The sequence below is a fragment of the Saccostrea echinata genome, unplaced genomic scaffold (assembly GCF_033153115.1).
Source record: "Saccostrea echinata isolate AGI-Se365-2 ecotype Australia unplaced genomic scaffold, CSIRO_AGI_Sech_v1 ptg000045l, whole genome shotgun sequence".
Taxonomy (NCBI): domain Eukaryota; kingdom Metazoa; phylum Mollusca; class Bivalvia; order Ostreida; family Ostreidae; genus Saccostrea; species Saccostrea echinata.
Window position 1 is genome coordinate 3,297,015 of NW_026889794.1, and position 13,442 is coordinate 3,310,456.

General features: G+C 33.6%; 1 protein-coding gene across 1 annotated transcript; it reads left to right on the forward strand.

The window, feature by feature from the left end:
- Positions 1-391: 391 nt before the first annotated feature.
- LOC133201566 (L-sorbose 1-dehydrogenase-like) lies at positions 392-13,034 on the forward strand. The gene is made up of 12 exons (XM_061337364.1): positions 392-461; positions 1,713-1,841; positions 4,054-4,262; positions 5,099-5,288; positions 5,849-5,977; positions 6,255-6,376; positions 6,473-6,640; positions 7,704-7,842; positions 8,987-9,135; positions 9,418-9,610; positions 11,196-11,427; positions 11,580-13,034. Exons 2-12 carry the CDS (start codon positions 1,715-1,717, stop codon positions 11,743-11,745), a joined length of 1,824 nt encoding a protein of 607 aa, XP_061193348.1. The 5' UTR covers positions 392-461; positions 1,713-1,714; the 3' UTR covers positions 11,746-13,034.
- The last annotated feature ends 408 nt before the right edge of the window (positions 13,035-13,442 follow it).

A 13,442-nucleotide genomic window follows, 5' to 3' on the forward strand; every position in this document is an offset into this window, starting at 1 on the left:
TGAAGTGGCATCCTTTTGCTAAGCTTTTCCTGGTATTGTTTTCAATTTTTTTTTTTTTTTTTTTTTTTTTTTTTTTTTTTTTTTTTTTTTGTATTTTAGAAACTTTTTCAAATTAATTTTTGGGATTCAGACATTATCATACTTAACTTTTGATCAGAGGTTTTGAGTCTGATATCCCTATTACGTAAAATTCTTTACATTTATGCTAAAATTTAATAAATAAAGTAACTCTTCATTTTGAATATGTTTTAAATTAAACCTCCTTTCGACTGCTTGAAATCGGAACCTAGTTTTACACCAAATGCAGTCAACCCTGATAACTGTGTTTGTAGAACACACTTCAATACTAAAAAAAAACCCAGTGGATAACGTTACTTGATAGTAGGTCAAGGAACTGTTGTGCATATTTTGAAGGGAAAAAAACTCCCTAAAGCTTTACTCACAGTCATTACTATACTCAGGTATGTGGTCATGCAGAGAAAAATTGTTTTCTGTTATTCTTGTTATGTAAATGAGATACTTACTTTCCGTTGTTATTACAATCGTTCTAATTGTAAAAGCCAAATGGCAGGTTACAGAGATAAGTGCAGAGATACACGTACATTAGAGTACAAATATATAGATTACGACTAGCTTGATATCGATTTAAAAATAATTTAATTTGAAGAATTTATCGCATTTCTCAGTAATGTAAGTAATGAGGACTTGTGTAATTTAAAGGTAAATTGAAGGAGGTTCCCAATGCACTTCAAGCGATAAAAAAGTTTATTTTACACAAATGCTGGGTGTTGCTAAAAATACTTTTTATGTCAGCATAAAATCAGCCGTATTTCTATGCAGAGGTATTTTGTCTCAACAGACCTTCGAGATATCTATGGTGTATATGGGACAAATTTGAAATGTAGATAAGAAGTTTGTCTAAATAAAATTATATAGGATCTTAACTAGCACCAAATCAACAACTGTAAATTTCAATATGATTAACATGGACACAAAGATTTTACCTGCTGTGTTTACCCATACAAAAATGTCTTGTTGGCCGTCATCTAGTCTTCAACTGAATACAATTGACCACTAAGAGTTTATTGCTTTTATTTAAAGCTGTCAATTATTTTGCATAAAATGGTCAGTTGAACGTCAGTTGACTGCTTTTCACTGCTAATACTTTGAAAATGCTATCCAAGAAAAGAGGTGAACGTTGTTGAACACTCCCAATTTGTGAAATCTAGAAGAATTGACTATAGTTGACCACCGAGTACTGGAAAAGCTCTCAGGTTCTATTTATATATGTTGAGTTTGAAGTAACATTTTATAGATCGGGTTTCAATTCCATAATTCTAACAGCAATCTATATTTGAATTCAAGTAACGTTTGTCGATGTGTGTTTTGTTAAAAAGTGGAAAATATTGAATTGAGACATGAGTATTATTGAGTATTGTTGATTTATGAATGATTCAGCTTCTGCAACCCATACGAAAAGGTCTAATTGACCGTCAATTAGTCCTCCATAATTAATCATCTGATTTTGAGAACTATATCACGAATATAGTTTATTTAAAACAAACAAATAAATGCATTAGTGACAAACACATTCTTATTTAAACTAAAATAGAGAGCGTATTTTCTAAGAATTCAGTATCGAATACTTACGTTAGATAATACATGTATCAAAAATTTAATCCTTTTTCTTTATTTTCTTTTTTTATTTAAAGGTATGGATCGGTCACTTAGTTTTTTGGTGATATTTTTTGCTGTTTGTGTGTACTACTATATGTATGTAAAGAACGAAGCAAGTGAAGAAACAAACATTGTCTTTAACAGCACATACGACTATATAATAGGTATGTAATGAAAATAAATGCATTATAAAATAAATGTATGATATAATACAATAAAAATTTCTTATCATAGCCTATTTCTTTCAAGATAATATTTATGTCGTGTAATGTCTGACATATATTTTTAGGTCATCTGAGTCACTCAGGTGACCTATTGCTATCCGTTTTTGTCTGTCGTCGTGCGTCGTCTGTCGTGCGTTAACTTTTGAACATTTTCAACTTCTTCTCTAGAACCTCTAAACCAATTTCAACCAATTTTAGCATATACCATCTATGGGTGAAGGGAACAAAAATTGTGAATTTCTTGGTCCCTGCCCCCTGGGGCCAGAGGGGTGGGGCTAAAACCACCAAAATTGATGTAATCTTTAAAAATCTTCTTTACTCTTGAACATCAAGCAGTCACCTGTTGGCATGATTGTAATAGGCGCTTGGCCCTCTACCAAAATCATGAAATTCATGACCCCAGGGTTAAGGGTTCTAGTCCTAGGTAGGAGCTATATAGATCATATAGTTAAAATCTCCTTCTTTTCTCCAGGGTTTTATTTAAACAAACTAAGTGCATGGTTATGATAAGCAATGATGCCTTTTTCAAATTTGTGAATTTCATAGCCCCTGGGTCAGGGGCTCTGGTGTTAAGGTGGGGCTCTATTGATTATATATAGTGAAAATGCATTAATTCTTTGAAAATCTTCTTTTCTGCTTCTTGGTATTATTTAAACAAACTAAGTGCATGTGTATGATGCACAAGGATGCCTTTTCCAAAATTGTGAATTTCATGGCCCCTGGGTCAGGGGCTCTGGTGCTAGTGCGGGGTTCTATTGATTATATATAGTGAAAATGCATTAATTCTTTGAAAATCCTCTTTTCTGCTCCTGGGTATTATTCAAACAAACTAAGTGCATGGTTTTGATAAGCAAGGATGTTTTTTCCAAGCTGGTGAAATTTATGGCCCCAGGGTTGAGGGGGTGGGGGTCTATTGATTATATAGTGAAAAAGCATAATTTCTTTGAAAATATTTTTTCTGCTCCTGGTTATAAAGCAAAGAAACTAAGTGTTTAGTTATGATGAATAAGAGTACTTCTTCCAGAATTGTGAGTTTCCTGTCTTCTAGGTCAGTTGCTCTGGTGTAAGGGTGGGGCTCTATTGATAATATAGTGAAAATGCATTATTTCTGTTAAATATACATGTAATCCTGTCTGCTCCTTAGTGTAGAGCAGATACACAAAATGCATAGTTATGATGAACAATTGTGCTTAATACATTTTTTTTAAAACTTGTGGTCCCAGGTTTTGGTGTTTCTCGGGGGGGGGGATATATTGATAATATATACTTAAAATGTGTTAATTCTTTGAAAATCCTGAACTAGGTGCATAGTTATGATGATAAGGGTACCTGTACCAGATTTGTGAATTTCATGACCCTGGGACATGGGGTTTAGTGTTAGGGTAGGGCTGTGTTAAATTTGTAACGAAAATGCATCATTTCTTTGAAAATTTTCTCTGCTAATGGGCATATCGAAGGAAAACAGAATAAAAAAAATAATAAGCAAGGACATTTTTACCAGATTTGAACATCAGGACCAGTGTTCTGGTCCTGGTCAGGGCTCTATTAATTTGTATTCTACTGAGAGAAGTTATTCCCCTTTGCAATTCACTTTTGATAATAAATCACTGTAAATAATATATTTGAAAGTTAATAGAGTAAGAGAATTAGGCAAAAAAGGTATTGTATAATACAAAAAGTACTTTAATATTTTTAATGATCAGGTAGACTTGTAAATAATAAATGAATAAAAATGAGGCAAAAATAACTTCTCTAATTAAATGTTCTTCAAAGACCAAGAGAGGCCAACGTGAGAGGTCATAATATGTGGTTAAAAGCGGTACAGAAGAACTAATAGTTTGTTAATAGTCTGCATGGTGGTAGTGATAAATGGGGGATAGATTAGAATTTAATTTATGAGTTGTTACTGAATACTAGACTAAATATTTTATTGATCCTGATCATCCTATTTCTCTTGCTTTTGGACAACAAAGCTTCATCTATCAGTTTATTTTATACTCTATAGATCCTCTGATTTGTTGTATTACACTCAGTTGTCAGTTAAGGCCCTTGGGCCTCTTGTTTAATGCTAAAATGGCAGATAAATTCCCTAATTTTTGGTCAAAAAACAAAGAAGCAAACAAACAAAATGTGAATCTGGTTAATATTGCAGTTGGAGCAGGCTCAGCTGGCTGTGTTCTTGCTAACAGGCTGTCTGAAGACTTGAGTTCATCAGTACTAATTATAGAAGCTGGAGGATCAGAAAACGAAAACGAAATGATGCATATACCTGTGGCGTCCGGTAGTTTGCAAAATACGAAGCAAGATTGGGCTTTTAGGACTGTCCCTCAAAAGAACGCATGTTTTGGTTTTGAAAACAAGGTTCTATTTTACTAACAAAAATATCCTTTCACCTGAAATGAAATCATCAAGGTATAACATAACTTGCTAAATACAAAAAAAAAAAAAAAAAAAAAAAATGAAATTTAAATCTACTAATTTTTATAATATGACAGCTGATTAGGAGTTAATGATTTATCCTTTAATTCTAAAACAATTTATATAAGGAAAAGACGAGGTTTGTCCCACAAAAACGTGATCATTTTCAATATTTTTCGTTTCACTTATATTATAAAGTTAAAAATTGACATGCACCATAATCAACATTTTTTATATAATTCACAAAAATTTCAGTTAAATACTGTTCGTTATCTCCATATATTTCATCTCAATAAATAAAATTTTTCTCTCTGATAAACGAACCATTCAAAATAGCTCACGGCGCAACATCGACGGCGTCGACGACGTCAAAACGTACCTCTAGATCGTACAGTTTCTATGGACATAATTTTTGTCACATTATATTTCCATATTGCCGTGTAATAAAGAAAAACGTAGATGACAATGCTAATTTTGAAAGTCAAGAAATTGCCGTGCGCCGACCACCGATATTTAACACCCTTTAAATGCTATTTCTAAATGCATATGACAACCTTATAGTATTTGGTCAAAATGACGCAAATATCAATTCCCAACATTATGCAAAAACTGAATAATTTTGGTCAGGTAGTCAGGTAGTTTATGTTATATTTAAAAAGTTCGCGTTTTTCTGGGACAACCCTCGTATACACAACTTTGTTTTAGCAGTAAAGTTAAACTATCGTTAAAGTAAGTAAAAACCTGCAGATAAAAATATAAATTCTTTTAAATTTTGACAGAGAAGCGCCCAGCCGAGAGGGCGTGTCCTTGGCGGAACCAGCTCTATAAACTATATGCATTACATAAGGGGAAGTCGCCATGATTATGATGGATGGGCAACAGAGGGTGCTGATGGATGGAGCTATAAGGATGTACTTCCATATTTTATTAAATCAGAGGATATTCAAATACCATCATTGCAAAATTCACGTAAAATTCTATTTCCATATCATTTCTCTTAAAAAATCAATTTGTGTGAGGATGAGTAATTTTGTGGGACATCACTTTGTTTCAATCGTTGATATTTATTCATATTATACCTCCGTGTCAATTAGTTGAATCTGACTCGTCGAGACGCATGTACATTTGTTAAAAAAAGAAAAAAAAATGCTTTTACCCTTTGAATGATGAAATCACGGCCTCCAGCATGATGGAACATCGCAACAGTCAACGTTGCTTAACGACAGGTGATATTCCAAAAATTGGTGACAGCACAGAATTCATGTGTGCATTGGTTTACTGTTCAATGTTTTGTATAAAAAAAAAATCATTAAAATAATAGATATTGCTTGTTGTTGAAGGTAACATTAAAAATGTTCACTCCTCACAAACAATAGTCATCTTCGGATGCGCCGCGGTTGACAATGGTTTTCTTGAGGCGAAAAATTTTAATGTTACCCTCAACTACAAAGACGTCATGCAATGAACAAAATGAGTTGAATTAAACCTGCTTGTTATGATAATAAATATAAGAATGATTTCTTGTGCAGCCTACCATAAAAAGGGAGGTCCACTGACCGTAAGTGACGGAACAGCCACGCCTCTGAGCGATGTGTACAGACGAGGAATGGAAGAGCTAGGTTACTCTGTTGTAGACTGCAATGGAGAGTCACAAATAGGTCGGACATGAGTGAATCAAACCACTAGTCTGTAGTAACAACATAAACAGAAGGAAATACTTCGTATTACTTTCTGCCCTACAGGGAAATGCCCTTTAGTATGATCAGACTCCTTCCAATTGCAAAGTTGTTTTGATTTTACAAACCATTAGATGAAAAGATGTACATTGCGTTTTAATTTTCACAAAAGACTTCTGTAATTAGGCTTTCTAAAAGGCTTATTTTCGTTTTGGTCAATTCAGGTATGTTTCCTCTTCATTCCTCTTCATTCATGTAGGCTACTGTCACGCACAAGAGACAGTTAGAAACGGAGAGAGATGGAGTACGGCTAAAGCCTTTCTCAGACCTGCTATGAACCGCCCAAATCTACATGTGGCTGTGAACTCATATGTTACCAAGGCAAATAACGATATCATACCTCATTGTTTGAATATAATTACACTATAATACCTTTTGCTGTATAGATAAAAGAGTTTGTATATATCTCCATTTTAGATTTTGACAGAAAATAAGAAGGCATTGGGAGTTTCACTTGTGAGAGACAACGTAAAACATATTATAAAGGCGAGGAAAGAAGTCATTATTTCTGCTGGTGCGTTCAATAGTCCACAGATTCTCATGTTATCGGGTATTGGACCAAAGGACCACCTAAAATCATTAGGAGTAAGGAGATACTTACATATTACAAGTATATTCACATTCCATTTTTCATTGTAAATATTTTAATTTATATAGAATTTAATTCTGGCTGTAAAAAGTTATTTTCATTTTTGGTTGGATTAACCGATCGTGGTAGCCTTGTGGTAGGGCGCTTGATTCATGATCGGAAAGTTCGATTCTCGTTCTCGGCGCCACATCAAACCAATTTAAAGAAGCTTAACATAGGTAGTGACTGTTTTTAAACCCAGCTCCCAGCATTGGAAGTGGAAGTCACAGCTCTTTCGGATGCATCTGATACCTTATGGTGCCGTGTCACTATACGCATTTGGGAATTCAAGAACTCTCTTTGCTCAATGGACCTAATTGCGAATGAAGGTCTAAACGTAAAGCCCTTGTTACGTGATAGTAAAATCTGAAGTGAAAAATTCTCGCAAGGGACGTAAAACAGCAAACTATTATTCAATTCAATATCTGATTAGACAGAAAATATAGTTTATATTGCAAAAGCTGTGTCGCATATGTCACATTGACTAGCGTCAAAAACATGTCGATCCGTCCGACGTTACAGATCAATTTTGTACAATTTGAAGCCTTGTCTAAGAGTAAATGACGAATTTATTATAATACTGCACTTTATGACAGAAAACTGATAAATTATATGTAGAGAAATTTGCTGGATAATCTTGGTTGGAGCAGTTTGCATTTTTTAAATAAACTGCTTCGTGTTTTATTGAGCGTTATCTGCCCCAATCCAGGTTATACAGTTCAACTTGGGTATATGTAGCATTAAATCAATTCGTTAAAATTTAAACCAATCTTGACATAACAGTATATTTCAAATTCACCTAAAATATATACAAATGATAATCAAAGCCATCCATAAGGAATTAAGAACGATATACATGTACGTCAAAATAATCTAATTCATCGTCATGGAGAACCATCTTTATAAGAATGTATAACATTGCATCAGTTCATGAAGTAGGATCAAATAGCAGTAGCGTTCTGTCTCCTTTTCAGGTCATTAAAGCTTAAAGGTTTTTTTGTCTTTTTTTCTGGAAAACAGATACCTGTGATTGTTGATTTACCTGTTGGGGAAAACCTGGAGGATCATATAATGGTTACTTTGTTATTCAAGGATAACACAACATCATCTTTTTATTTGTCAGCGTCATCATTCCTCCAATACACTGCGTTTAAATCAGGTGAGTTCATTTTTAAGTTAAACAAACAATATTTACATTCCACATGTAATCTGCTTATAAACTCTGTGGAAAGCTACTATGGCATTCAAAACACCATGACACTGTTGGGGGGATCAAAAAGCTAAAGGATGATTTTTATTTCGACGTCACAAACGTTAATCGAAGTGCAAGTGCAAGTAACGAGCAAAATAAAAATTCATGCTCACATTAAACACTTCAAAGGCAGTGGCTTTTGCAATGGTTCTTCCATCAGTTGTAACCTACTCTAAGAATAATACAGGAATTTTGAAAAATAAATGACGTTTGCAGACAAGGCAGGGAGTAAAAATGTAAATATAAGCATTGACTTAAATTTTTTGAAAGATATAGTCTCCTAACTGAACTCAAATGTAGTATAGTTACATCATTGCATATTCCAAAATTTGATGTTATTTTTTTTTTTTTTTTGCTTCGTTGAACAGAAATCAATTGCCGAAGACGAGTAGTCCGCATGACGTCGCATTACGTCACGGAGCAGCGAAAAGCGATTTTGTGTTGCACTCGGGAAATTTCCTTAATTAACAAAGTTGGAAAAAGCTGTGGAAGACGCAGATTATAAATTTAAAAAAATAACCGTGGATGTGTTTGTGACACAGGAATGTTTTGAGTTTTAGATACTCTATATTGGACGATGAAGGACCTCCAATGAAACGAATTATCAGTAAAAATATGGTTAAAATCAGTAATGCCATAGAAAGGGATGAGCGCTTCACAGTTGTGTAACTAATGAAAAGAGAGATAAGCAGTAAAAAAAAAATTAAATACATTGACAAATTATCTTGATACTCGTCAGTAAACTAAGGTTAAAGTGGTATATAAACTTTTTAAATAAATGGGTATGGTGTCACAGACTTTGTTTGAAAGAACAGTTGGTTTTTGATGTTACTTGATAAGAGTGCTCCGTGGTGACAAAAATGTTGGTTTTAAATTTATGTAACATTAGTTCCATTTGACAAAACTAAATGAGACTGCACACATGAACAAATGAATGTTTTCATATATAATTATTTGTTGATTTCTTAAAAATGATAGGACGAAGAGCAATATTTTCTGCGTAATTTTTTAATGTTCTTTGTACATGTATTATAATTCATACATTTCACAGGCCCCTTGGCTAAAACACATATAGAGTCGAGCGTATTTCTTAAAGATGGTGATTCCTTGCTTCCACACATGCAATTGACGTTTTACAGTGTATTTCTGTTACCTTCCGTCGCCTATGAGTATGTAAAAATTCTCAACTGGAACCCAAAGGTTAAGTATTTTTGATCAATCTTATTTCTACTGCAACTTTTAAAAACCTTTATAATTCAGTTTGCGATGCAAAACAATGTTATTTTAAGACATGTACGTACGTCTTAATCTTAACATGACTTTGTAAATTTGATAGGGCAAATACATACAATGATGCTCTTAAGTGTAATACTCTGTATCAACCATTCCGTCAAAGCGGATAATAGGACTTAAAAGGAAAACAAACGGAAATATCTGATATGATTGAGTTTATAAACGAATTTCAATTCTGATATCTTTTAGATAAGGAAAGGTGTGTATAAAGCATGTGAAGAATTCATAAGCAATAATGTAGGCACCTTCCTCGGAGAGAGTATACTTCTACATCCGAAAAGTAGAGGAACCATTCGACTTCAGAGTACCGACCCTTTTGATCCACCACTGATAGATCCTAAGTATTTGGATCACCCAGATGACGTAAAAACGTTACTAAAAGGTAAATGATATACTTTTCATACATTTACAATATACATATCTATATGGTAATTTTGTTCTTTTTCACTTTTCTCTTTCTTAAAACTGATGCTATGCAACAAATTTGGATCCATTCCTTGGTACATTTATATAATATTGGACCCATTTTTATTGCAATGAAATTTCTATAATATCAATTAAGAAAATGTACCTTTCTTTTATTTTCAAAATCAATTTCTTTTTTAGTTTCCCTTTTGAATCTATGCAACGTTTTTATAATTTTGTAGACTTTCTCGTGAAATGAAATATTAGAATCTATGCGGCTTAATATTCGTTTCACCTTTATATGCATGGCTTAAGTTGTTATTTTTAAAAAAATATTTGCAACTGTTTAAATGATGAATAAACATAATTTCAACAGTAAGGAATATTTGTGAGATTTATTGTTTCTGAGCACCAACTATAAAGCATTCTTTTTTTTTTAAAGCAATAATCCTTGAATGAATGTGAAACTTCATTTAATATTAAAGCTCCTGAACGTTATACTACTTATTATCTTAGAGTCTAAAAAGAACAAATTAGGAACCTTAAATTCATCGTTAAATTAACTTTAAGGAAGTAAATTGGTTTTTATAGCACCTCTCAAATAGCTGTTGTATATAAAAGCCATTAGCTACTTAACATCCACACATAGTTGATTAATTGTATGTTGTTTTACGTCCCATTCGAGAATTTTTCACTCATATAGAGACGTCACCATATACCGGTGAAGGGCTTCAAATTGTTTGACCTTTACTCGGCACTCAGGGCCATTGAGCAGTGAGGGATCTTTATCGTGCTAACGCCTGCCGTGACATGGGGCCTCGGTTTTTAAGGTCTCATCCGAAGGACCCGCAACTTTCACTTCAAAGTGCCGAGCGCGTGGCGAAGGAACAGTTGCTACCCATTTTTTATCGACTTAGGTCTGTCGCGGCCGAGATTCGAACTCACGACCTCCCGATCACGGAGCGAGCGCTCTACCGACTGAGCTACCGTGAACGGTCCCACACATAGTTGATTTACCGACTTAAAATTTTGGACCCTTTATAATTGCTCTAAATACTGGTCCAGTTACTCAACACGTTAAATAAAAAGATATTTACAATTTCTTCGAATATCTTTCAATACCCCTCTGCTGGAGAGATTGATATCTCCAAAATTAAAAAAAGACCTGTTTACATTATTTTGTTTTTAACATATTCAGCAATGATGCCCTGTAAGATGTAATTTATTTAGTGGAAATTCATTTTTCTGTCATCTGTTGTTAAACGATTTCCATAATTACTAGAAAAATCAATTTTTTTAAACAGATTATCGTTCTGAATTTAAACCCCTTGCTTTGGCTTGCAAAATGCATGTTTACATGTAAATGTTCAGCAGTAAAGTAAGTGAATTTAAATTAAATATAACAGAATAAGTATTTGTTGAGGTTCTCGTACTTCTAGTTCATTGAAATTCCCTTTTCTCAGATTGAAATTTTTTGCTGCCTTTGAACCATCCATAAATTTATTGAATTTCCTTTGAAGAAAATGCAAAAAGTGCAGGTCAATTTTTTTTTTATGATTTAGGAATACAGCAGATTTTGAAATTAGCAAATACAACAGCATTCAGATCCATTGGTGCGTCACCATCAGACCCCTATGAGGAGTATTGTCCTCCTTGTAACGAACTTCAATATCCCTCCGAGGAGTACTGGATCTGTAGAATCAAGTATTTTACTTACACCGTGTATCACCCAACATCTACATGTAGAATGGGAGCCTCTGATGATAAAACAGCTGTTGTTGATCCACAGCTCAGGTTTACAATTCTATTACATTTCCTAAAAGCAAATTATTTTGCATAGAAAAGATAAATAAAAAATATTTGGAATGATTCAGATTCCTTAGCCAACGATTTATTATGAAATGTTCTTTAAGTTTGAATACCATAACTGCAGTTTACATTTACAGAGTAAAGGGTATAAAAAATCTTCGTATAGTCGATGCTTCTGTCATGCGCCATGTTACGTCTGGAAACACTAATGCTCCAACCATAATGATAGCAGAAAAAGCGGCCGATATGATTCGAGGAATTGATAGTGTTCAAGATGTCCGTAAAAGGACAAAACATTTATAAGTATTTGTGAATAGGGAATTGTTTTAGAATGTTTAACACAGTGCAGACTTTTAAACTATTTCAAAGCAAAGTTATGAATGCATGTTATATAGGCAAATCATCTTTGAGATTTGGAAATCAGTATTATTGGTATATTACAATATTGCTATATATTCATCGAAGTTGACCATTTAAATCTTGACATTTGACATCCTGTTTGTAATATCGTTCAGTTTCTAGATTCCAATTAATGATTTTTAATTTATCAGGAATTTTGATGCTCTCTGATTGGGCAAGACTCTCTTTTTCTTATATATATACCTCAGTGTGACTTCGCCCTAAAAATGAGGTTCCAGGGGGGCTATTCGGGTTTTCCCTCTTGATCAACAAGTTTGCTAGTTGCCAACATTTTTATCAACCAATCAATTTGCGCGTTTTATATCATGTGTAACATTGTACCGTAAGTTAGTAGCGTAACGTAGAAATGAAAGAGATTATTATCGAAGAGATTAAACATCTTCATTAGTGACTGTTTGTGTATAAATACTATTTGTGTATTTATAATGATTTTTTCCACTTTGTTGAATAGTTGTTAAACGGTTGAAAGATAAATGTGATATCTTGTTACACAACATGTTATAATATAACTGTTCAGAATTTCAGTGTGAAAATGCTGTAAAATTCCTGATCCATGGTTCTCAATGATCTGTTATACTGTGGCAGTCCCGCCACAGTAAAATTTCTACCCGACCCAGTAACAATTCAAATTTTAAGCGTGCGCCATAGTAAACAATTTAGCGACACAGTAAGATCCGCCATGATCAGAAAAAATTGAACATAAATTCTCTCTAATTGAAACTTTAATCAAACAAATATACCGCCCAGGTCAGATACGTGCTAACATCGCCCCACGGCCTTGGTCAACAAATACCTAACCAGGCCCCAGGATCATGAAGCAGACTTAGACTTAAGTCAGATTTCAATCAGCTGTAAAAATTTTTATTAATTATTGAATTAATCTTTAAATTTCCCAATAGCAACACTTTTGTGAAGCAATATTGAAAAAAATTTTAATTTTGGTCTGCTTGACGTCTACAACATTTTAATTTAACTGAAAGATCTTGACTTAAGCTTAAGATGTTTCATGATCACGGGGCCAGGTCCCTATAGTTACAAATAGACTTTATCTTAAGGGGCTGAAGGACACATGGTCACATGACTCTGTTTAACTACGTCATAGTCTCCGTTTATATAAGTGCAAAACGTGTAAAGCATCAGTTCTTGTATAATTTTTTGACAATTTTTTTAACTTTAATCACCATCTTATATAAAAAAAATTAAAAAGTTTTAATATTTTGTAAACATTAACAAATTATGAAAAAGACTGATCCACTCCTCTGTTTCCCTAAACTGCGCGTCCAACAAGTCGGTGACGTCATACACGATCTGTTAGTACAGCAAGATCATACTCGGTGAACAGAGGGGCGGTATTATTATGTAAAAACAGGTCATAATCAGTATATGATGAAATATTTTGAGAAACGGGGAACACAAAAATGATTTTTGCATGGCTGATGATGTAAATCTTATGTAGGTATATCTTATTTCGCTTATTTAGCTTACGTGTGACGTCATAGTTGGTTTTTTCCCGTACTCGAGAAATGTAACATGACACGTTTTTGTCATGCTTGTGTCCTCTTTAACGATGTCCTGTGAAA

Coding starts and splice junctions, on each gene's coding strand:
- LOC133201566 (XM_061337364.1), top strand. CDS start 1,715: ATGGATCGGTCACTTAGTTTTTTGGTGATATTTTTTGCTGTTTGTGTG. Junction 6,641..7,703: donor ACCACCTAAAATCATTAGGA/GTAAGGAGATAC, acceptor TCTGGAAAACAG/ATACCTGTGATTGTTGATTT. Junction 11,428..11,579: donor GTTGTTGATCCACAGCTCAG/GTTTACAATTCT, acceptor TTACATTTACAG/AGTAAAGGGTATAAAAAATC.